Source organism: Chiloscyllium plagiosum, unplaced genomic scaffold, assembly GCF_037043375.1.
Source record: "Chiloscyllium plagiosum isolate Xiang-an unplaced genomic scaffold, Cpla_swu_hap1 HiC_scaffold_27, whole genome shotgun sequence".
NCBI lineage: Eukaryota > Metazoa > Chordata > Chondrichthyes > Orectolobiformes > Hemiscylliidae > Chiloscyllium > Chiloscyllium plagiosum.
The window spans coordinates 30,990,707-31,016,958 of NW_028270165.1; the positions used below are offsets into that span (position 1 = coordinate 30,990,707).

Sequence of the window (26,252 nt, forward strand, 5' to 3'; positions counted from 1 at the left end):
CCCCATCACTAAGAAAGACCAGGGTAGCATCACCATTTCCCCTCTTCCCCCCCCCCAACCCCAAGTCACACACCATCCCAACTTGTCTAACAAACAGTCCTGGACGAGCAGGTATTTCTTCCATTGAAATCCAGGTAGTTTTTTCTATAACGTGACGGCTGTATTCTTGTGCGATCCCTGCATTATAGAAACCTCGCACTTCAGCAACAGAGCTTAAAATATTGGTAATGTAATCGCATTATAGCCAGCACGTGTTTTAAACGTTTGCACTTTCAAACCAGAGTCCCCAACTCACCAATCGCGTAACAGTGAATCCACGTTAACGAGATGCACATTATAACAGAATAACCTGTGCTAGGAAGACTTCAGCTGTCCCCAGTAAAAAACTAAACTCCCTTTCCACTGACATCATTCCTATCCCTGGTGAGTGTCTTAACACTGAACTGGACTGTTCCCAACCGTGGTGAAATATTTCACCCCGAGATAAGTTTCAACTCACATCCAAAACTCTGCTGCCAGTGTGCTTACCCACACCATGTCCTGTTCACCGATCACCCTCTGGTCACTGACCGAGAAAGACTCGGGGTTAAAAACATACATTGTAAATTTCTCGCCTTTCTGTTCAAATTGTTCTAGGAGAGTTCTCCCTCTCTCTGTAACATCCTCCAGCCCTCCCTACCTCAGCAATCTTCTCCAGCTTCATAAATCCCCACGATATTTACTCTCCTCTAATTCCATCCTGTGAGCATGCCCGATGTTTATTTCTCCACATGCTGGTAGCACCTTCCTGAGGCCTCCAGCCTCCAAATTTCGTCCTGAACTGCGCCGCCTCTCTATGTCACTTCCTTCCTGAAGATACTGCCCAACATCATGTGTCATCAACGCTAATAGAACATAGAAATGTACAGCACAGAACAGGCCCTTCGGCCCACGATGTTGTGCCAAGGATTAATATATCTGACCTGCTTGTAGTATTCTGGCTCATCGAGTCCCAGAGGTCTACAGAACAGAAAAAGGTCATCAAGTCTGCACCTTAAAAAAAAACCATCTAACCATTCTAATCCTATTTTCCAAGACTTGGCCCAGAACCTTGTATCCTTGGCATTTCAAATGAGCATCTAAATATTCCTAAAGGTTATAAGGGTTTCTGTCCACCACCCTATTGTCTATTGTCTATTGTCTGTCTATTGTCTAACAGGCAGTGAGTTCCAGTGCAATCGGTAGTGCGTGATGACATTACACACAGGAACACAGTCCATGTGGGTCTATGCAAACCAGAGGTTACCATACATTGTGAAGGATGGGAGGGTCCCTGAGAGTAATGGGGCAGAACAGTTTTACCAAGAATAGCTCAAGGGAGGAGGGATTTTAGTTACGAGGTTCAGGTTTTTTTTTATACTACAATCTGTTCTGGTGTGACACGATAGTTCTGTTCCCGTGCAACCCAGTGCTATAATAAAATTGTGTAACAGTAGCACCATTTAAACTAATTGGACAGGAAACACAATATAACCAATGCCGGTAAGGAAAGTCAATGTTCTACAAGTAACGGTCTAAATTCTTCAATCGCATTATAGTCAGTTCACATTGAAGAACTGCGTGTTATAGCTGAACCCTGTATTCATTCATGGGGCATGGGTGTTTGCTGGTTATGCGAGCATTTACTACCCATCTCAAATAGTTCTGCAGAAAATGGTGGCGAGTTGCCTTCTTCAGTGGTTGCAGTCTGTGGTGCCTGTTTGGAAAATGCTGTTGAAAGACTTTGGGTAAGTTACTGCAGTACAATAGATTAGATTAGATTACTTACAGTGTGGAAACAGGCCCTTCGGCCCATCAAGTCCACACCGCCCCGCCGAAGCGCAACCCACCCATACCCCTATATTTACCCCTTACCTAACACTATGGGCAATTTAGCATGGCCAATTCACCTGACCTGCACATCTTTGGACTGTGGGAGGAAACCGGAGCACCCGGAGGAAACCCACGCAGACACGGGGAGAACGTGCAAACTCCACACAGTCAGTCGCCTGAGGCGGGAATCGAACCCACGTCTCCGGCGCTATGAGGCAGCAGTGCTAACCACTGTGCCACCGTGCCGCCCACAATAGATGGTGCACATCGGAAATATCTGGCTACAAGAGATGGACTCTCCTTCCCAACCTCTCCCCCTCACCTGAGGCATGGTGAGCTTCAATTTAAACCACCACCAGTCACCTCTCTTTGATGAGAAAGCAGCTGTCTGGTCTAGCAGTATCATGGTGACTTTACTTCTGACACAGTGATGCTGCTGTGCCTTGGGGGTGGAGAGACTAAATGTTATAGGCGGTGGATGGGATACCATTTCGGCACACTGCTTTGTCCTGGGTGATGTTCACTTCCTTTAATACTGTTTGGAGCTGCACTGAAGGAAGGATGTGGAGGGTGTTCCAACGCAATCGGACTTGTACCTTATAAATAGGAAGCAGACACTGGGGAGTCAGGTCTTTGGAGAACCAGATCATTCTCTTTGTAGCAAAGGAAACTGACAGGAGAAACAGAAACAGAAAGTTGCTGGAAAAGCACAGCAGGTCTGTGGAGAGAAATCAAAGTTAACATTTCGGGTCCTGTGAGGAAGTGACACTGGATCCGAAACATTAACTTTGATTTCTCTGCACAGTCCTGCTGAGCTTTTCCAGCAACTTTCTGTGTTAGTTTCTGATTTACAGCATCCGCAGTTCTGTTGGTTTTTAAATTGAGAGGAGATTTGATGGAGCTGTTGATCGTAAACCGACATTAGGAGGACAAAACCTACTTTCGTCAGCTGATAGTAAAAGGATAACAGGCCACACATTTAAGATTTGGGGAAAATCTACAGAGAGAGTGCAGAGATTGAAGGCAGAAACTTTATGCAACAAATGGGAATGAGCTGGCATTCAATACTCACACACAAAGGTCGCTATTATCCAGGTCCTAATGAATTAAATAATTCTGTCAGAATTTGATGCGCGCGCATTTATTTTGAAGTTCCCATCTATAAATTCACTTGTAATGTCTGTAAAACAAGTTCACAAAATGCATCCTGTCAGTCTGGCATAGAAAATTACACCATCTCCTTCCCCTGGTTGAGGATGACCATGCACTCTCCCCGCTGCACAGTGCATGTACAGTTTGGAAACTGATCCTTCGGTCTAACTCGTCCATGCCAACCAGATATCCTAAATTAATCTTGTCCCATCTGACAGCACTTGACCCATATCCCTCTGAACCCTTCCTATTCATATACCCATCCAGATGCCTTCTAAATATTGTCATTGTACCAGCCTCCACCATTTCCTCTGGGCAGCTCATTCCATCCACGTACCACCCTCTGTGTGAAAAAGTTGCCTTTTAGGTCCTTTTTAAATCTTTCCCCTCTCTGATTTTTATGTGGATCATGAATTTCTGCCCTGGGGCTTCATGTGACTGAACAGAGCCTCAGATCCTCTGACACATGAGGCAGGATGTCCCATGAGTTAGTGGATATGTTTCTTTTTTTTAACCTGTGCCTCTGATCTGCCTCATCAACAAGGCATTGGGTGTGAAGGGCTGTTGCAGCCTGATGGACAAGTTGTCTCCACCCGGAACAATGGGCAGCAAGCTCCGCCCACTCATTCCAAACATTGCCCCCGACAAAGATGGCGGTCGCACGGACGCCCAGTGCCCCCAATAAAGATGGCGTCCGTCACCCCCCCCCGGGCCTACCTTCGGCGAATGCCTCCAGTCAACGACTCGCCCTCACTCCCCCGTCAGTAGGCCACCGCTAACTTCTTTTTCGGGTTTGCGGTTGACGCAAGACATTCACGAAGCCTCCCCCACCACCGCCCCATCGCTGGCTCCGCCCCGCCTCATTCTCACCGTTTACGGACTGAAGACAAACAAGGCGTCCGCTGTTAACGGGTCCGCGCATGCTCCGTACGCCGACCGGGCCCGCGCCTGCGCACTGATCTCCTGTTTGTGGACTGGGTCCAGTCACTGTTGGGAATGCTGAGCCTCAGTTCAGACTGAGAGAGGGAGCAATGCACACTGACAACAACAGCAATAATAATATTGTCAAAATTCCCTGCGACAATTGACGTGAGCTTTAACATTCCTCACAGTCTGGGCATATGCATTCAGTAATGGCTTGAACACACTTCTCTAACTTCCCATGCAATGAAAAGTGGGAAAGTACCAACATAACTCGAAGTCTGTTCAATGGTTCATTCGTTGTGGACGGAAGAGAAACCAATGTAGTATTTGGATACCTTTACCGTAGATTTTCCTCTTTCTGAGGAAACACTTGCACGTTTGTGGTGTTCTGAAACAACAGATGGACACAATGTGAACCTGAGGATGGTGATTCCACAGGGTTTATTAAGCAGCTGCCTCAAGCTTTGATTTTCCCATTTCAGTGTTCTGAAGGGGTCAGCTCCTTCCAAAGTACATTCCTAACACTCATCTTCTTCTGCCAGCATGTCCCCATGTAATTGCAGGTGTAAGACTCACCCTGTTATCATCTTCTTTTCTCAAGGTCCCAAATACTCCATCCAAATGAAGCAGTGATTCACTGCTCAAAATGTATTCTGATTCATATTGTGGAGACCAAACACAGACTGGGCGACTGCACGCAGACCAATTCCACTTAGCAAACAAGACCCCAACCTCCCTATCTCACTTCATAGATGCTGCCTGATCTCGCTGACCTTTTACAGCACTTCCTTCTTTAATTTCAGGTATCCATAATCTGCAATGCTTTGCATTCATTCAGCAGATAGAGTCGTACAGCATGGAAACAGACCCTTCCATCCAACTCATCCATGCCGACCTGATTCCCTAAATTGAACTAGTGCCATTTGCCAGCACTTGACCCATATCCCTGTAAGTGTTTCCGATTCATGTACCCATCCAAATGTTGTAACTGGACCCACCTCTACCACTTCCTCTGGCAGCTCATTCCATACACGCACCACCCTCTGTGTGAAAAAGTTGTCCCACAGGTCCCTTTTAAATCTTTCCCCTCTCACCTTAAACCTATGCCCTCTAGTTTTGGACTCCCCTACCCTGGGAAAAAGACATTGACTATTCACCTTATCTGTGTCCCTCATGATTTTGAATTTAATTCAGTTAGCTTTGTTGTCATTAAATGAGTAGTGAAAAGTTTACAGGTCGCCACATTATGGTGCCATCTTAGGTATAAAAGTACCTACATACAGATTCTTAAGAACAAACTCTTCAGCAAAAACAATCAAACAAAGTAAAATAAAAAGTCAAACATTACAGATCATAAGAACAAGTCAGAAAAATAAAGAACTACAAAAATTCAGAATAACAATCATTCTAATCCAGTCTATGCAGGAATCTAGCCTCCAGTAAATGAAAGGGAGACCTCCACTGTTTCACCGCCTCTATAAGGTTATCCCTTTGCCTCCAACATTCCAGGGAGAATAGCCCCTGCCTATCCAGCCTCTTGTTATAATTCAAACCCTCCAGTCCCAGCAAATCCTTGTCCATGTTTCCTGCACCATTTCCAGTTTAGCAACATCCTTGCCAGAACAAGGCAATTAGAATTGTACTCAGTATTCAAAATGTGTTCTCACTAACATATTGCATATGAATGTAGGTTTGCTCGCTGAGCTGCAAGGTTCATTTCCAGACATTTCTTTAACCTACTAGGTAACATCTTCAGTGGGCCTCAGGCAAAGCAATGCTGAGACTTCCTGCTTTCTATTTATATCTTTGGGTTTCTGTGGGTCAGTGATGTCATTTCCTGTGGTGATGTTATTTCCTGTGGTGAAGTCACTTCCTGTTCCTTTTCTCAGGGGATGGTAGTTGGGGTCTAACTCGATGTGTTTGTTGATAGAGTTCCGGTTGGAATGCCATGCTTCTAGGAATTCTTGTGCGTGTCTCTGTTTGCCTTGTCCAAGGATGGATGTGTTGTCCCAGTCGAAATGATGTCCTTCCTCATCCGTATGTGATAAGACTTAGATATTGGGAAAGAAAGTCATGTTTCTAAATTTGCTGATGGCACGATATAGCTGGCATTTTAAGAAAGTATGTTCAGAAGTATGAAAGTACTAAATGAGAGAGAGAGAGATAGACAGACAGACACTGCTAAGGGTAAGAGAAAGCTGTGGTTATGGTGACTGCACCACTAGGTGGCAGCAATGGTGCACAGGCACAAACACGGCATGGTCGCAAAAAGGTTGTTGTTGTTGTGTTGCCATAGTCTTACCAGACCATAGGGGTTGCTCTCTCATTAGAGAGAAGCAACTGGTGGTGATTTAACCTGAGGGCCACCAGACCTTAGGCGAGGGAAGAGGTTGAGAAGGAGACTCCTTCATGGTAACCTCGAACCAGCGATGGGAATTGAACTCACGCAGCTGGCATCACACGGCTTTGTAAACCAACAATCCAGCCAACTGAAGCGAAAAAAAGTCACACCCGAACAAAGATGGTGCTGTCCAGATCATTACAGCACAGAGTAGAGTCAGCTTCTCAGCATCCGCTCACTAATACACACAGACGTTTCACTTCTTCTTGCAGTAACCGTTAGAAAAATGTCAAGACAAAATCTCAAACATTGACAGTAGAGCTTAGAAATCGCAGTTCGAGCAGTTCCCCAGTTGCAAGTGGATGTGCACACAAGTCAGAATACAGTGCAAGACAACATAAAGCAGCAGTTTGTAAGTACAAGAAACTTTTGAATTTTGGATCTTTAAAGATGCTCCTCTATACGAGATCTCTCCTTTAAGCACAAGTGATTGTAAGTCAAACGTTCATAAATCGGGGCCCCCCCTGTAAATCTGTTGGAAAAATTTGGAAAGCAGGAATATAATGGGATGTATGTGACACTGCGTGCAAGATGCTCCCTTTTGATGGACAGTCACAGCAAACAGTCTAATGGGCTGATACCACAAATGTACGAACAGATCTTGATGAAAAGGGCTGTGGTGCGGCAAGGCACATCAATGGCTGGTAGCTGTTTTGCTATTTGAAGTCATCACTCCATTAGATGCATGGACCCAACTGTAACAAAGGGATTTTAATACGATGCTATATACTTTGGACATAGAAATGATGACAATAACGCAAAGTGGCCGAGCAGAGGCTCATAGTCTAGTTCGGTGCCCACGCGCATGGCTTCAACTGGGACCTTGGGTTCATGTCATGTTACTGGTGACCCTACTGCACTACATACTCTCTCTCACACACGTACACTCCTACAGACTCATACACTCACGTACACCCTCTCTCACTCACAAGCTCTCTCTCATATGCTCACACATACACTCACATGCGCACACACACCCTCTCACAGACTTATACCCCTTTAGATTCACACACATACACATACACACTCTCTCTCACAGACACTCCCCAGGTCTTTTTCAATATATAATTTCAATTACATTACACTGTAAGCTATTTCTATAAATTCTGTATCTTACAAACTTATACTCCACAACCACCTGATGAAGGAGCAACACTCCGAAAGCTAGTGCTTCCAATTAAACCTGTTGGACTATAACCTGGTGTTGTGTGATTTTTAACTGGGTATTTCCTAGACAGTGAAGAGGCGGAAGTGTGAAGAGATTTGGGTATTAAGGCACAGGCATCCTTCAAATATCATGTACAGGAGTAGGAAACAATGAGACCATTAGACATAGGAGCAGAAATTAGGCCATTCAGCCCATCAAGTCTGCTCCGCCATTCAATCATGGCTGATAAGTTTCTCAACCCCATTCTCCCACTTTCTCCCTGGAACCCTTGATCCCCTTGATACTCAAGAACCCATCTATCTCAGTCTTAAATATACTCAATGACCTGGCCACTCTTAGCCTCCTGTGGCAAAGAATTCCATAGATTTGCCACTCTCTGGCTAAAGTTTCTCTTTATCACCATTCTAAAAGGTCTTCCCTTTATTCTAAGGCCCTCTTGGGTCCTTGGCTCTCCTACCAATGGAAACATCTTCCTAACATCTACTCTGTCCTGCTCATTCAGTATTCTGTCAGAATGACAGAACAGAAACTCTGGTCACTATATCACGAGGAGTAGAATACGAGGGAGTAGAAATCCTGCTGCAGTGGCACCAAACCCTGGTTAGACCACACCTGGAGTCACTGTGAGCAACTCTAGGCTCCACTCTCGGGAAGGAAATGCTGACCTTGAAGGGAGAGCTGCGTAGATTTACCAGAATGATATCTGTTAAATTACAAGGAGAAATTCCACAAACTACAGTTGGATTCCTTGGAAGGTTAGGGGAAGATTGGATCAGAGTTTTCAAGGGATCGAGAGGAACTGATGGTGGGGAGAGAAACTACATCCACTGGTTGGCAAATCTAGGATTGGGGGACACAGACTGGAAATGAGAGCCAGACATTTCATGAGGGAAATCAAGAAACACTGGTTCACACAGAGTGTGAAAGGACTGCTGTTTATATTGTCTTGCGCAGTGTTCTGACTTGCGTACAAATCGACTTGCAAATGGCCTCTCTTCAGCAAAAGTCAATCAGTATTAAATCAACTGAAAATATCACGTTTAAGATTGCTAAAACTGTTGGCAGCTGAAGCTGTGAAGGGATGTTGGACTAAGACAGATATATGTGGCATTGTGGCTCAGTGGTTAGCACTGCTGCCTCACAGTGCCAGGGACTTGGGCTCAATTCCAGCCTTGGGTGCCTGGCTGTGCAGAGTTTGCATGTTCTCCCTATGTCTGTGTGGGTTTTAGAGAGGCAGCACGGTGGCTCAGTGGTTAGCACTGCAGGCTCACAGCGCCAGGGACCCAGTTTCAATTCGTGCCTTGGGTGACTGTCTGTGTGGAGTTTGCACATTCTTCCTGTGTCTGCATGGGTTTCCTCCGAGTGCTCCGGTTTCCTCCTACAGTCCAAAGATGTGGAGGTTAGGGTGAATTGGCCCTGCTAAGTTGCCTGTAGTGTTAGGTAAAGGGGTAAATGTAGGGGAATGGGTCTGGGTGGGTTGCTCTTCGGAAGGGTTGGTGTGGACTTGTTGGGCAGAAGGGCCTGTTTCCACACTGTAGGGAATCTAATCTAATATGCAGTTAGCTCACAGAGCAATGACGATCTCACAGAATGGTGGAACAGGCTGAGGAGATGATTGGCCTCTTCCTGCCCCATGCCCTGACTAGGGAGAGGAGAAGGTTGGGGGGGTGAAGGGGGTGTGGGACAAATGGGAAGAATGAGGGGAAGGGAGGGAAAAGGGAAGAGAAAGGTAGGGAGAGAATGGTGGAGAGGCAGCAGTGCAGGAGGCTGATTGGAAAGAGGCTGGGTGGCTGTGGAGGCATTTGACAGGAGACGAACCACCACTCGCCTCCATGCTCCATAGTCAAGTAGCAAAATGTAGGACCTACCTTTAAACACAGGCAAACTCCCTTGACAGAGTTCAGTCAGTCAGTCACAGCTCACTTGTCAGTTTGGGAACTGAAGGAAGTGAATCTGCAGTGAACTGAACTCGCTGGCAATTCAGTTTGACAAAGGATCACAAGAGTTATTTAGCTTCAAGTTCGAATTCACTTGGTTCTTGCATCAAGACACTGAATGCACAGTGAATAGACCAGTATTCACTTTACAGCCTGAATCAGACCTGTTTATGTCCAGTCACAACATGCCAATTGTCTTCATCAATTCAATCCCTTAAGCTATCCAAAGGAATTTTCAGAAACAATGATGACACAAGCTACGACTTGACAAGCGTGGACTCTGTTCCAGCAAAGGATCACCAGCTTTCAACTTCTCGGTAAAAATAAAGACTGCAGATGCTGGAAACCAGAGTCAAGATCAGAGTGGTGCTGGAAAAGCACAGCAGGTCAGGCAGCATCCGAGGAGCAGGAAAATCGATGTTTCATGCAAAAGCCCTTCATCACGAATGGAGGCAGGGAGCCTGCAGGGTGGAGAGATAAATGGGGGAGGGAAGTGGGGCTGGGGAGAAGGTACCACAGAGTACAATAGGTGAATGGGGGAGGGATGGAGGTGATAGGTCAGAGGGGAGGGTGAGGGAAGGTAGCAAAGGGTACAATAGGTGAATGGGGGAGGGATGGAGGTGATAGGTCAGAGGGGAGGGTGAGGGAAGGTAGCAAAGGGTACAATAGGTGAATGGGGGAGGGATGGAGGTGATAGGTCAGAGAGGAGGGTGGGGGAAGGTAGCAAAGAGTACAATAGGTGAATGGGCTTTCAACTTCTCAACAGCAATTTCCTGGCAAATGGGACCGAGATCAGGTTGGGATGTCTGGTCGGCATAGACGAGATGGACTGAAGGATCTGTTACCATGCTGTACATCTCTTTGACCCTATAACTCTCAAAGAACAGATAATACTGGAGCTGGTGTTGTGAGGAAAATCACCAGCCTTTGAGTCAGAATCGGGGTTCAACGACAGAGTTTATTGTGCAAGGAAATACCGGAGCTCTGGGGAGAGAGAGAAACACACCAACAGCACAGTGGTCCGCTGCGAGTCTTCTCTCAACCCAGAGCACATGTCAAGACACTTTTATACATTTTGTAATAAAAGGTCAGTGATGAGGTTATTGTCTTTGCAACATGGTTTGTTTATGGTAAACATTGCAGAATCGATAATCATTTCGGTGCAGTCATTGTCAGTTCCAGCGCAGTCTTTGTTAATTTCAGCGCGGTCGTTGTCAGTTTCAGCGCAGACATTGTCAGTTTCAGTGTCTGCATGGAAGTCCATTGCTGTCGTAATGGGCGCTAATCGCTCTTCCTCTGAAGGAGGATTACTGCAGCCCTGGCTGTTATCACTCTGTATTGAGTCTGTATCAAGCTGTTAGCATTTCTATCAAAGGTGTTGGCTGGACCCTGACACTTCGGCAGGCAGTGTACGCTACTCATGAGTATTCCCTCCCTCATCCACCTTAAACTAATCAACTAGGTTGTGAGTGCATTGTGCTGGCCCCAGGCAGTGTCTGTGTTTGCTCTGCTGTCTCTCTCTCCATATTGTGGTCCGGCGGCCATCTTGTGTGTCAAGTGGCCGACTGATGGCTCAGCGGCCATCCTGTGTGTCCGTGCGCCGAGCATCACCCTGCTCCGTGCCGTCTCCCACTTCACTGGGACTGATATATCTGTTTGTTACCAATGCCCTCGGACTTTGATGATTCTGAAACTGGTTTCAGCATTCCATCCCAGAATCCCTACAGTCTCAGTGGCATAAAGGAGATTCAGATTCACACTGACAGACCACACCATTCCAGAGGCGCCTCTCTGCAGTTTATCTGCTTCTAAAGTTCTGTCAATCCAATAAAACCTTGTTAGTTTTTTTTAAAGACTATTGCCAGGCAACAGTTTTTCAAATTAATTTACCCTTCAATGCCTCATTCAGAAATTGAGCTCCTGTTAGATCTGCTATCAGTGCTACAGACAGAATATTTTAAGTTGGGCCCTTGAAATTTCCAATTATGCCCACAGGAGGTACCCCATGACGGCGTATTCTCACCAATGAAAAATGTCTTAATGTTGATGCAAAGGTGAAATCAGCTTGGAACATTGGAATGAGACCATAAGAGATAGGAGTGGATGTCAGGCCATTCCGCCCATCAAGACCGCTCGCCATTCAATCATGGCTGATGGGCATTTCAACGCCACTTACCCGCACTCTCCCTGTAGCCCTTAATTCCTTGCGAGCTCAAGAATTTATCAATCTCTGCCTTGAAGACGTTTAACGTCCCAGCCTCCACTGCGCTCCGCGGCAATGAATCCCACAGGCCCACCACTCCTCTGGCTGAAGAAATGTCTCCTCATTTACGTTTTAAATTGACCCCCTCTAATTCTAAGGCTGTGCCCACCGGTCCTAGTCTCCCAGCCCAACGGAAACGATTTCCCAGCGTCCACCCTTTCTAAGTCATGCATCATCTTGTAGGTTTCTATGAGATCTCCCCTCAACCTTCTCAACTCGAATGAATACAATCCCGGGATCCACAGCCAGGAATGCTGCAACGCTGCCACAGCACTGATGGTAAAACCATGGTGCTGCCTCAGGTGACACACACAACAGCAGAGGGAGGAGGCTATTCAGTCTATCCAGCCCGCTCCACCATTCAACACGATTGTGGCTGATCCTCAATCTCAACCCAACACTCTTGTTGTGTCCGCTGAACACTCAGAGCCTCAAGAAATCCATTTCTTTCGGTGATCTGTCTTCCACAGTCTTCCGTGATTGGGAATTCCACAGGTCCATCACCCTCTGCATGAAGGCATTTCTCCCGGCCTGAGTTTGAAACGGTCAACCTCATTTTGGGAGTGCAGATGAGCAGAGAGATCTCGGTGTCCATGTACACAGATCCCTGAAAGTTGCCACCCAGATTGACAGGGTTGTTAAGAAGGCATACAGTGTTTTGGCCTTTATTAATAGAGGGATTGAGTTCTGGAACCAGGAGGTTATGCTACAGCTGTACAAAGCTCTGGTTCAGCCACACTTGGTGTATTGTGTACAGTTCTGGTCACCGCATTATAAGAAGGATGTGGAAGCTTTGGAAAGGGTGCAGAGGAGATTTACCAGGATGTTGCCTGGTATGGAAGGAATGTCTTACGAGGAAAGGCTGAGGGCCTTGAGGCTGTTCTCATTAGAGAGAAGAAGGTTGAGAGGTGACTTAATAGAGACATAGAAGATAATCAGAGGGTTAGATAGGATGGACAGGGAGAGCCTTTTTCCAAGTATGGGGACGGCAAACATGAGGGGACACAACGTTAAAGTGAGGGGGGAGAGGTATAAGACAGTTGTTAGAGGTAGTTTCTTTACTCAGAGAGTAGTAAGGGTATGGAATGCTTTGCCTGCAACGGTAGTAGATTCGCCAAGTTTAAGTGCATTTAAGTCGTCATTAGACAGGCAAATGGAAGTACATGGAATAGTGTAGGTGGGATGGGCTTCAGATTAGTATGACAGGGCGGAACAACATCGAGGGCCGAAGGGCCTGTACTGCGCTGTAATGTTCTGTGTTCTATGTTCTATATCCCGAGACCCGTGGCCTCTGATTCCATCCTCCCTGCAACCAGTCAGTCCACGCTTGTCGGAATTGGATACCTTTCAATGAAAGCCCCTCCCATTCTTCTCAATGCCAGCGGATACAGACCCCGTCAACCAAATTTCTCCTCTGATTGGAGAGCCCTGCCACGCCAGGAATCAGTCTGTCACTGCACTCCCTCTTTAGCGAATGCATCTTTTGTTCAGTATTTCAGGGGCACCTTTTCTAGCCCCTTGCCCACGTGGGGTGATAGTGAAGAAGGTGTTTGGGATGCTTTCCTTTATTGGTCAGAGTACTGAGTACAGGAGTCAGGAAGTCATGTTGCGGCTGTATAGGACATTGGTTAAGCCACTGTTGGAATATTGCGTGCGATTCTGGTCTCCTTCCTATCGGAAGGATGTTGTGAAACTTGAAAGGGTTCAGAAAAGATTTATAAGGATGTTGCCAGAGATGGAGGATCTGAGCTATAGGGAGAGGCTGAACAGGCTGGGGCTGTTTTCTCTGGAGCGTCGGAGACTGAGGGATGACCTTACAGAGGTTTACAAAATTATGAGGGGCATGGATAGGATAAATAGGCAAAGTCTTTTCCCTGGGGTGGAGGAGTCCAGAACTAGAGGGCATAGGTTTAGGGTGAGAGGGGAAAGATATAAAAGAGAGCTAAGGGGCAACATTTTCACACAGAGGGTGGTACGTGTATGGAATGAGCTGCCAGAGGAAGTGGTGGAGGCTGGTAGAATTGCAACATTTAAGAGGCATTTGAATGGGTATATGAATAGGAAGGGTTTGGAGGGATATGGGTCGGGTGCTGGCAGGTGGGACTAGATTGGGTTGGGATATCTGGTCGGCATGGACGGGTTGGACCGAAGGGTCTGTTTCCATGATTTACATCTCTATGACACTATGACTGTAAGAGGGCTGCTCAGCTGCAAAGAAAGCTGCCAAATGCTTTCCTATTCCTTCACCAAGAGCGAAACAGCAAAATTGAACTCCATTTCCCAAGTGCTGGTCCCTGAGTGTGACCCCACTGGTCTACTGTAAGATTGGACAACTGAGTGAATCCCTTCGCAAACTCCAGGCAGGCCTCTCCCCAGTATCTGGAGGAGAAAGTGAGGACTGCAGATGCTGGAGATCGGAGTCGAGAGTATGGGGCTGGAAAAGCACAGCAGGTCAGGCAGCGTCTGAGGAGCAGGAGAATCGACATTTCCGGCAGAAGCCCTTCATCAGGAATGAGGATTGTGGGCCAAGGTGGCTGAGAGATAAATGGGAGGGGAGTGGAGCTGGGGGGAAGGTAGCTGAGAAAGCGATAGGTGGATGAAGGTGACGGAAATGAGGAAGCTGTTGAAATCCCCTCCCCCCCCCCCACACATTATCCCAGTCCCAAGCCTCCAACGCGGCACCACCCTCCTGACCTGTCCATCACTCCCCCACCCCCCGACCTATCACCTTCTCCCTCCCCTTCATCTACCTATCCCTTTCCCAGCTACCTCCCCCCAACCACCTCCCATTGATCTCTCAGCCTTCTTGACCCACAGGCCTCATTCCTGATGAAGGGCTTATGCCCGAAATATCGACTCTCCTGCTCCTCGGATGCTGCCTGACCCGCTGTGCTTTCCCAGCACCACACTCTCGACTCTCCCCAGTATCGACCTGCTTGGGGTCCTGCGAGTTGAGATGTTTGTTTGAACTCAGTCCCGCGGTGTAAGGAACCTGAACGGTCTCTCATCCGTGTGAACACACTGATGGGATATCGCTCCCTCGAACTTTGGGCAGTGTGAGTGTGGGTATAGCAGCCCTCTGGATGCTGCAACATAGTCTTTCCCAGACTCAATGCTCTTTCCCCAATGTGAACTCACTGATGTGTAGGGAGTTCAAATAACCTTCACGCCACACAAATGCCAGGTAATGACTACCTCCAATAAGAGACAATCTAACAACCGCCCTTTGACACTCATCACTGGTACCATCACTGAATACCCCTACTGTCAACGTCCTGAGGGTTACCATTGACCAGAAACTCAACTGGACTCGTCACATAGCTACAAGAGAAGGTCAGGGACTAGGAATATTGTGGTGACTAAGTCACCTTTAAACTCCCACCGTCGACAAGGAACAAGACAAGGGGGTATTCCAAACTCGCCTGGATTGGTGCAGCTCCAATAACATTCAAGAAGTTTGACATCATCCAGGACAAAGCAGCCCACTTGACTGGCACCACATCCACATGCATCTGCTCCCTCCCCCACCAACGCTCAGTAGCAGCACCTACCGAACCCATAACCACCTCCACCTTGGCAGACAAGATATATGAGATCATCACCACCATGTACACATTACCTCCAAGCCACTCTCCATCCTGGAAATAGATCGCCATTCCTTCACAGTTGCTGGCTCAAAGTCCTAGAATTACCTCACGAAGGACATTTTGGGTCTACTGACAGCACGTGGACTGCAGTGGTTGAAGAAGACAACTTACCACCATCTTCTCAAGGGCATCTCGGGATGGGCAATAAATGCTGGCCAGCCAGCGATGCCCATATCCCGCAAGTGTCTCCTGAACTTGGTTGGGTTTTTTTGAAGAAGTAACGAAGAGGATTGATCAGGGCAGAGCGGTCGACGTCATCTATATGGACTTCAGTAAGGTTTTTGAAACGTTTCCTCATGGTAGACTAGTTCACAAAGTTAGATCTCATGGAATACAGGGATAACTCACCATTTGGATACAGAACTTGCTCAAAGGTAGAAGACAGAGGGTGGTGGTGGAGGGTTGTTTTTCTGACTGGAGGCCTGTGACTAGTAGAGTGCCAGAAGGATCGGTGCTGGGTCCACTACCTTCCATCATTTATATAAATGATTGGATGTGAACATAGGAGGTACAGTTAGTAAGTTTGCAGATGATACCAAAATTGGAGGTGTAGTGGACAGCGAAGAAGGTTACCTAAGACCACAACGGGATCTTGATCAGATGGGCAAATGGGCTGAAAAGTGGCAGATACAGTTTAATTTAGATAAGTGTGAGGTGCTACATTTTGGAAAAGCAAATCAGAGCAGGACTTATACACTAAATGGTAAGGTCCTCGGGAGTGTTGCTAAACAAAGAGACCTTGGAGTGCAGGTTCATAATTATGCGAAAGTGGAGTCGCAGGTAGATAGGATAGTGAAGAAGGCATTTGGTATGCTTTCCTTTATTGGTCAGAGTATTGAGTACAGGAGTGCGGAGGTCATGTTGCAGCTGTACGGGACATTGGTTAGGCCACTGTTGGAATACTGCGTGCAATTCTGGTCTCCTTCCTATCGGAAGGATGTTGTGAAACCTGAAAGGGTTCGGAAAAGATTTACAAGGATGTTGCCAGGGTTGGAGGGTTTGAGCTATAGGGAGAGGCTGAACAGGCTGGGGCTGTATTTCCTGGAGCATCGGAGGCTGAGGGGAGACCTTATCATGGTTTATAAAATTATGAGAGGCATGGATGGGATAAATTCACAAGGTCTGTACCCTGGGGTGGGGGAGTCCAGAACTAGAGGACATAGGTTTAGGGTGAGAGGGGAAAGATATACAAGTGACCTAAGGGGCAACTTTTTTCATGCAGAGGGTGGTATGTGTGTGGAATGAACTGCCACAGGAAGTGGTAGAGGTTGGTACAATTACAGCATTTAAAAGGCATCTGGATGGGTATATGAATAGGAAGGGTTTGGAGGGATATGGACCAAGAGCTGGCTGGTGGGACTAGATTAGGTTAGGATATCTGGTCAGCAAGGACAGGTTGAACCGAAGGATCTGTTCCTTCCATGTTAAAGGAAGGCTGAGTGTGCTGCACTTTGCTCGGTATGAAGATGCATCCCATGGAATATTGTCCCCAATATGGGGAACATAGGGTTTAGCGAGAGGGAGAGATTGAGGCAAATCTAGATCAGTCGAGAAATAGTGCTTGTCAAATTATCACAGAATCATGGAATCCCTACAGTGCAGAAGCAGGCCATTCGGTTCATTGAGTCAACTACTTGCTGAACAGCATCCCACCCAGACCCATCCCCTGCCCTATTCCTGTAATCCAGGAGTGAAGGTTTGTAAATCTCCAGGACCTGATAATCTACATCCCTGAGTTCTTAAAGAAATATCTCTAAAGATAGTGGTGGTCATCTTCCAACATTCTTTTGAGTCTGGAGCAGTTCCTACAAGTCAGAGGGTAGCTAATGGTACTATACCATTTAGAAAGGAAGACAGAGAGAAAACAGGGAATTATAAAGCAATGAGTCCAACATCAGTCGTGGGAAAGGTGCCAGAGTCCATTTTGGTTTTAAGAGGTGTATTTTGCCTTTAGAACTAGCCATTTTGATACAGAACTGGCTCAAAGGTAGAAGACCAGAGGGTGGTAGTGGATGGTTACTTTGCAGACTGGAGGCCTGTGACCAGTGGAGTGCCATAAGGATCTGTGCTGGGTCCATTGTTTTTCGTCATTTATATAAATGATTTGGATGTGAGCATAGGAGGTATAGTTAGTAATTTTGCAGATGACACCAAAATTGGAGGTGTAGTGGACAGTGAAGAAGGTTGCCTCAGAGACAACGGGATCGTGTCCAGATGGGCCAATGGGCCGAGGAGTGGCAGATAGAGTTTAATAAATGTGAGGTGCTGTATTTTGGAAAGGCAAATCATATGCATTTAATGGTAAGGTCCTGTGGAGTGTTGCTGAACAAAGAGACCTTGGTGGCAGGTTCAGAGTTTCTTGAAAGTGGAGTTGCAGGTAGATAGGATAGTGAAGAAGGAATTTGGTATGCTTTCCTTTATTGGTCAGTGCATTGAGGAGATGAGTTGGGAGGTCATGTTTTGGCTTTACAGGACATTGGTTAGGCTTACTATGTGCAATCTCGTCAAAGGCCTGGCTAAAGTCCATGGCTAATGGCTAATGTCTACTACTCTGCCTTCATGGGTACCTGATTAGATTTGATTAGATTACATTACATTACAGTGTGGAAACAGGCCCTTCAGCCCAACAAGTCCACACCGACCCGCCGAAGCGCAACCCACCCATGCCCCTACATTTACTCCTTACCTAACACTACGGGCAATTTAGCATGGCCAATTCACCTGACCCTGCACATCTTTGGACTGTGGGAGGAAACCGGAGCACCCGGAGGAAACCCAAGCAGACACGGGGAGAATGTGCAAACTCCACACAGTCAGTCGCCTGAGGCGGGAATTGAACCCGGGTCTCTGGCGCTGTGAGGCAGCAGTGCTAACCCCTGTGCCACCGCGCCGCCCACGGTGGTTACCTCTTTTAAAAAAAAACTTACTTAGTTTGTGAGACACAATTTCCCACAATTTAAAAAAACTCACTCAGTTTCTGAGACACATCCGAATCAGTCCTTGCCTTTCCAAATGCATGTATATCCTCTTTCTCAAAATCCCCTCTAATACCTTGCCCACCATTGACATCAGACTCACCAGCCTTTCGTTCCCTGGCTTTTCCTTGCAGCCTTTCTTAAATAATGGCACAACAGTAGCCACTCTCAAGTCTTCTGGCACCTCATCTTTGATTGCTTATGATACAATATTTCTGCTAGGGGCCCGGTCTGTGTCTTCATCACTAACGCTCATTGAGCAGATCTGAACTGTGGGAAGGTTTGTGGGTTTGCCTGGTCTCAGACAAAAAAAACTCTTCCTGTATCAACACAATACAAGGTTTATCATTTCAGATGTGACTCCTTGACAAGGAATGTCTCCTGCATGAATCCATCTCAATAATCCACACCCAGCCCCAGAAACACTGCTAATATCATGCTACCAAAAGAGAAAATGCTGAAGAATCTCAGCAGGTCTGGTAGCATCTGTAAGGAGAGAAAAGAGCTGACGTTTCGAGTCTAACTGACCCTTTGGGTCAGTATCTCCTTAGAGATACTGCCAGACCTGCTGAGATTTTCCAGCACTTTCTCTTTTGGTTTCAGATTCCAGCATCTGCAGTAATTTGCCTTTAGCTAATATCATGCTCCTTGATATAATTAAATTGGTACCAATTTTGACCATAACATCTGAATATATGCATAAATCCAGATGGGAAATGGATCATGCAGAAGGATGTTAAATAATGAGCTGAAAGAGAAGGAGAAAATAATAATGGGATTGGTGAATGCAAAAGCAGGGGAAACTAAAATGGGTAACAAGAAACACTGCTTATTAAAATTATTGGATTAAGTCTGGAAGACAATCAGTTTCAAGATATTTGACTGAGATAAATAGATGTGATGTAACAAATCACAAGCCCCAAAGGAAATATCATTCCGATTATATTCCAAACTAATTTATGAAGGCACAGATCACACTGAGACACCGGAATGAAACATTGAACACACTCCATGGTCTGTCAGTAAAATCAATGTATTTCATTTTTTTAAATTAAAAACTGACAAAACGTGGATGCTGGACACCAAAAGACAAAAACAGAAGTTGCGAGAAAATTGCAACAGTGTCCGTGGAGAGAAATCAGAGTTAATATTTTCGGTCCAGTGACCTTTCTTCTGAACTGATGGTAGCTAGGAAAAAGTTGTTCTTTCTGATTTGGAGGATAGGGTGGGAGAAAGGGGTAAGGAGTAAATGATAGGTGGAGATAGATCTCAAAGAGAGAGAAGAACAGTTGGACAGATAAAGAAGTGGATAATGGTCGGCCGAAGAGAATGAATGGCTGCTGGGAACTATTAGCGGCTAATAATGGGTGGTGTGAAATAGCAGAGTCAAGATTAGAGTGGTGCTGGAAAAGCACGGCTGGTCAGGCAGCATCCGAGGAGCAGGAAAATTGACATTTCAGGCAAAATCCCTTCATGGAAAAGCACAGCAGGTCAGGCAGCATCTAGGGAGCAGGAAAATTGGAATTCCTGATGAAGGGCTCTAGCCTGAAATGTCGATTTTCCTGCTCCTCGGATGCTGCCTAACCTACTGTGCTTTTCCAACACCACTCTGATCTTGACTCTGATCTCCAGCATCTGCAGTCCTCACTTTCTCCCAGTGTGATTTAGCAGACCATGTGATAACAAGGCCTGAGGGGGTAAGGACATGGGAGGAGGTGCTTCACGCCTTGAAATTAATAGATTTGATATTGAGTTCAGAAGCCTGGAGAGTTCTAAATTGGAAAATGATTAGATTAGATTAGATTAGATTACTTACAGTGTGGAAACAGGCCCTTCGGCCCAACAAGTCCACACCGACCCGCCGAACCGCAACCCACCCATACCCCTACATTTACCCCTTACCTAACACTACGGGCAATTTAGCATGGCCAATTCACCTGGCCCTGCACATCTTTGGACTGTGGGAGGAAACCGGAGCACCCGGAGGAAACCCACGCAGACACGGGGAGAATGTGCATGATGTGTTGTTCTTCCAGCTTGCACTGAGGTTCACTGGAGCACTGCAGCAAGCCTGGGACAGAGATGTTGGCCAGGGAATAAGATAGTGTGTTAAGGTGGCAGGCAACTGGAGGGTCAGGGTCCTTCTTGCGCGCAGAACATAGGTGTGAGAAACAAAAGCTCACTCACTTTAATAATTTCAGTCCGAGACAAATATCTGAATAACAGCTTCTTTTTTATTTATACACCTATAGGTGGGTGCCTTGTCTAATTACCAGGTAAGGTAATTACAGAATGCACACTATATCCAAAAAACCCTCGCAATTTATACCATATTTTTTTCCTTATTCCATTGTCTGTTCCCTGCTTCGCTTATGTCACTCATTTCCTTAAGACTTATCCCACAACTTCTGTTTATCCTGTTTTGTCCGTGACAAACTCTTATCTCTGACTCCCATAAGGGTGTTTGACGTCAGTCTATTGTAGATTATTGATTAGGCATATCTTTTCTTCTATCAGCATCTATTTCCATCCAGAGGCCACTTTGACCTCTTTGATTAGGGTTAGTTCCTGTGTCTTCAGGAAGGGAAACAGATGTTTTCCTGTTTGCCCATATATCCACCATTGTTCTGTATTCATGTCTCATGCTCACATATCCTTTGTTTTTGCTGAATATGTATTTTCTCATTCCTATTCTGTATCAGAATTTATACTTGCAGAAATAACATTAATTCATTTATATCCCACATAGGTGTTCTACAAAGTGGTCATCCAGTCTATGCTTTGTTTCCCCAGTGTAAAGGGGACCCATTGTGGGCAGTGAATGCAAAAACTAGTTTGAGTGAAGTGCAGGTTACACCTGGAAGGTGTGTTTGGTCCCTTGGATTGAAAGGAAAGAGGAAGTAAACGAGGAAGTGTTACATGGGACTGATGGTGGGGGTGATTTGGGAGTGAAGGAAGAGTGGACCAAGATGTCCCAGAGGGAACAGTCCTTGAGGAAGGCTGACAGGGTAAGGGAAGGGAATAAGTGCCTGGTGGCATCATCCAGCTGGAGCTAGTGAAAATGGCGGATGATGATCCTCTGGATGTGGATGCTGATGCGATGGTAGGTGAGGACAGGGAAGACCTTACTGGTATTGTGGGAGGAAAGAGAGAGGAGTGATGGCCAAAGCACGGAAGATGTATTGGACCCGGATGAGGGCCCTGCCAACTACGATGCTGCGGAATCCTCGGTCGAGGAAGATGGTTGACATTTCAGAGGCCCCCTGGTCAAAATTAACATCACCAGAACAGATGTGATGGAAGATGGAGGAACTGGCAGAATGGAATAGAGTTGTTGCAGGAAGCAGGGCATGAGGATGTATAGTCAAAGTAACAAGTCAGTTGGTTTCGAGTAGCTATTAATGGCCAGTCTGTCCCCAAAAACGAACACAGAGGAAATGGAAGGGGAGGGATCAGAGATGAACCAGATGAAGGTGAGAGAGCGGTGGAAATCTGCAGCGAAATTGATAAACATTTCCGATTCTGAATGAGAAAGGGAAGTAGCACCAATGATATCATTGACATACTGGAAAAAGAGTTGTGGGTGGGGGCGTTCGTTTCATTTTATGTCAATTGAGCAACTCTGTCATACCAAGTTGGAGGCACAAGGGCAAACTGTTTTAATGTGGGGAATGTTAAGGGTAATGTTAACTGTCGCAAGAACTTTTTTTTACTATATTAAAGGTGTTATGTGAATGCATGCTATAGTTATCGTTGTTGTCTCTGGGCAGTGCCCCATTGGCCTAGCTGACCCAAAGCCCAGCATTCCCCGCGGTGCATCTACAAGCCGGAGAGCAGAGCGCATGCGCACTCCTGGACGGTGTACGGACCATGCGCGGGATTACAAATGGCGGTCGATGAATGGTTCCTTTTCCTTTCCGTCCGAAAATGCTGAGAATGAGGCGGGGTGGAGGGAGCGGTAAGCCGGGCGGTTGGATGTAGAAGTTTCGCGAACGTTTTGTGTGAACTGCAATCCCCTGGTAAGAACCTCCCACTACTCCGTTGTGCACCAAACGGGGCAGAGGCTCCAGGCTTCCCCCCAGCAACAGGCCCCAGGACGTGGCCGCCATCGTTATTGGGGGCACTCGACAGGAGGACGCATGCGCAGCCGCCATATTTGTAGGGGGTATGTCCAACACAATCTGTCTGTTTCTCTTTCTTCTCTCGTTGAGGTTGGTGCCTTTTGTGGGTTCAGACCGTGTAGCATGTTCTCTTCCCTGAAGGATATCAGTTGGATTTTTATTACAACCCAGCATCTTTCATGGTAATTTGTTTCCCCAGTGCCAGCTTTACAAATTACAACATTTTTTTCAGCTCAGCTTTGCAACCTGCCATAATGTTTTTACACTCTGATTCCCTCTGTTCTATTTTAACTTAAATTTACAGGGTATGAGAAGAGGTGGATTTACAGTCAGGAAACTAAAACCAAACAGAACATCAGTATCCAGCAGAGTCGCCCACTTTAACATCACCAGAATAACGTTGGATTTTGAAAATGGAAGGAGAAAGCACTGCTCACAGTGAGGAGAAACCACATAAGTGTTCTGTGTGTGGACGAGGCTTCCCACAATTACTTGGTCTATCAGAACATAAATGTAGGAACAACAAAGAGAAACCATGGAAGTGTGGGGACTGTGGGAAAGGATTCAGTTCCCCATCAAATCTTGAAACACATCGACGCGTTCACACTGGGGAGAGGCCGTTCACCTGCTCCGACTGTGGGGAAGGATTCACTCAGTTATCCCACCTGCTGACACACCGGCGAGTGCACACTGGGGAGAGGCCATTCACTTGCTCTGAGTGTGGGAAGGGATTCACTCAGTCATCCCATTTGCTGACACACCAGCGAGTGCACACTGGAGAGAGGCCATTCACTTGCTTAGTATGTGGGAAGGGATTCACTCAGTTATCCCTCCTGCAAAGACACCAGCGAGTTCACACTGGAGAGAGGCCGTTCAGCTGCTCTGACTGTGGGAAAGGATTCATTCAGCTATCCCACCTGCTGAGACACCAGCGAGGCCACTCTGGAGAGAGACCGTTCACCTGCTCTGAATGTGGGAAGGGATTCACTGCCTCATCCACCCTGATGGTGCACCAGCGTGTTCACACTGAGGAGACGCCATTCAAGTGCTCTCACTGCGGAATTGGGTTCAAGCACTCCTCTAACCTCACCGTACACCAGAGAGTTCATACTGGGGAGCGGCCATACACCTGCTCCATGTGTGGGAAGGGATTTACTCGGTCATCCTACCTACTGACACACCAGCGTCTTCACACTGGAGAGAGACCATTCACTTGCTCCATGTGTGGGAAGGGATTCCCTTGTTCATCCCACCTGCTGAGGCACCAGCGGGTTCATAAGTAACTACATTGGTTGGATAGTGTACTTAATTCAGACACTATTATTTTATATTATTATTGATATGTAGGAGCCATTGGATAGATTATCTTAAATTTAATAGGGCACTGGGACTGAATGAGCTATATCAAGGACAGTGAGGGAAATGAAAATTGAAATGGTGCAGGCTGTGGTCATAACTTTCCACATTCAATGGTGATGCCAGTTATTACACCCTTGTTGTAAAAATAATTGTGCAAAGATAAACCTTGCAGCTACAGGCCGGTCAGGTTCATTTTGTTGGTTGAGAAACTTTTAGCAGTAATAAGCTAGAATGTTACTTAATAGCAATATTGTCAATTACTAGGAGTCTGAGGGGGGTTTGTTATAGAAGTGTATAAGGTCATGACAGGCATGGATAGGGTGAAAGCGCTCAGTCATTTTCCCAGGGTTGGGGAATTGAGGACGAGGGGGCATCCGTTTAAGGTTAGAGGGGAGAGAATGAAAGGGAACCTGAGGGGCAACATTTTTACACAGTGGGTGGTACACACATGGAATGAGCTGCCAGCGGAAGTGGTTGAGGCAGGTACATTAACAACATTTAAAAGGCATTTGTACAAATACATGGATAGGAAAGGTTTAGAAGGACATGGGCCAAGTGCAGGGAAATTGGGTTAGAGTGCATGGACATTTTGGTCGGCATGGACCAGTTTGGGCCAATAGGTCTGTCTCATGCTGTAGGCCTCTATGAGGAGAGTTATTAATTATTTAAGACAAAAGCATGCTCACCTAAATGGGCTGGAGTGTCTTGAAGAGCTAAGTGCGTTGAAGAGGGTGTTAACATGGTGTATCGACTTAAAGGGCATTTGAAATGTTGCCGCACAACAAACTTGTGTGCAAATTCAGAGTTTGTGGAATGAAAGAGACAGAAGTAACTGAGTGACAGAAAATAATTAGTGTTTCTTGGATGTTTTAGAGAATGTTTGTCATAGAGTTCTGTAGGAGTCTGTGCCGTTCCTTTTCTGCATATATGTTGTCACAATTGTGTTAGAAAACAACCTGAATGCATAAATATATATTTTGTGATTGCTGGACTGTTCGATGAGTTTTAAAAATAACATTGTCTGCTATAATCACACAAGACCTCACAACAACCTTCTAGAAACTTCTTCAGGACTCAAGCCAAGAACCTCCTGATGGGATTAGAATGTTGAACTGTTACAAATTATCAGCTTGTCTCCAAGGGAAATCTCAACTGAGAAGAATGTCCAAACTCCTCTGTGGTAAGAAGAATTTAATGGGTCCACTAAACCTCTGTGATGTGCCACAGCCTGTTTTCTTTTATTTGCAATGACGATCTTCATCTCAAAGTGTTCCTCTCCCACCACCCATTCTTCCGAAAAGAGGAGGAATGGTCAGATGACTGCAACAGTGCTGCACTTAACTACCTCCTACGATTTTAAAATTGCTGTCGGTAAACATTATTTTAAACACTTGCGATTGATAAAGATCTCTAACTCCAAATGATAACGATGAAGCCTTTTGCCTGGAAACAGCAACCCAGAGATTTGTATTTGAGCTCCCTGCAAGTCAGTGTCACGTGACAAACTTCCCTTCACCAAAACTGTGAATTAGAATTTACATTTCAGCAATATTCCTCAGATGGTATTCAAAAGGAATTTTAATGGGAAGAAACTGCCTATAGTTCTTGAACTGTCAGCTAGTTAATTAACTTCTCCCACAAAGGAATTCCAGACTGCTAACTCCAGCTTTATACTTTGGGACCCTATCATAAAAGCACAAACATTGATAAATTACTGTTCTTTGTGTTTTCACACTTAACTTGTTGCTAATTGACAAATGCTTTTAATTTTGATTTGTAATTCTCATTGCATGTTTATGAATGTGCCTTTATTGTAAATAAGTCCCACTAAACATAAGTGTGTCATATAAACCATATTTCTAGTTTAACTTTACAATAGTGTTGTTACAACAGAGGAAGAAGGAATATCCATCACCTCTGCTTAAAAACATGGTGAGGTCAAAGTCACACTCTGCTTAGTGACAAGTCGTGAAAGCACGGAGTGAGATTAGTTTCAAAACTCACAATTCATCTGAAATACTGGTTTGCATCTTCCAAATTTGCAAATTCTACCATCGAGAAGGACTAGGGCAACAGACATATGGGAACCCCATAGAATAGTATCCCTATAAGCATAGGAGGCCACCATTAAGTCCACGCCAACTCTCTGAAGAGCATTTTACCCCCCTCCCCACACTATCCCTGTAACTCATGGCTAATCCAACTAGCCAGCACATTCCTGAACACAATGGGCAATTTATTGTGACCAATCCACCTAACCTGCACACCTTTGGATGGTGGGAGGAAACCAGAGCATCCAGAGGAAACCTCGCACAGACACTGGGTGAATGTGCAAACTCCACCCAGATAGTCACCCAAGGCTGGAACCAGACCAGGGTCCCTGGTGCTGTGCTAGCCACTGTGCCACACCGTCACTAAATTCCCCAAATGAGCCACTCGCTATCTTGAGCTGAA

At 46.0% G+C, this 26,252-nt stretch overlaps 2 protein-coding genes across 2 annotated transcripts in view; one reads left to right on the forward strand and one right to left on the reverse strand.

Moving 5' to 3' along the window:
• The window catches only part of LOC122543747 (uncharacterized), a 61,212-nt gene extending 57,345 nt beyond the window's left edge, over window positions 1-3,867 (reverse strand). The window contains exon 1 of the mRNA XM_087974332.1: window positions 3,721-3,867. The gene's annotated coding sequence lies outside the window, so the exon portion shown is untranslated. The remainder of the gene's footprint in view (window positions 1-3,720) is intronic.
• Window positions 3,868-22,209: 18,342 nt separating this feature from the next.
• LOC122543632 (uncharacterized) lies at window positions 22,210-25,668 on the forward strand. The gene is made up of 2 exons (XM_087974323.1): window positions 22,210-22,483; window positions 22,744-25,668. Exon 2 carries the CDS (start codon window positions 22,853-22,855, stop codon window positions 23,720-23,722), a length of 870 nt encoding a protein of 289 aa, XP_087830449.1. The 5' UTR covers window positions 22,210-22,483; window positions 22,744-22,852; the 3' UTR covers window positions 23,723-25,668.
• Window positions 25,669-26,252: the final 584 nt, after the last annotated feature.

What these genes read in the sequence shown, in the direction of transcription:
- LOC122543632 (XM_087974323.1), top strand. Translation starts at nt 22,853, where the DNA reads ATGGAAGGAGAAAGCACTGCTCACAGTGAGGAGAAACCACATAAGTGT.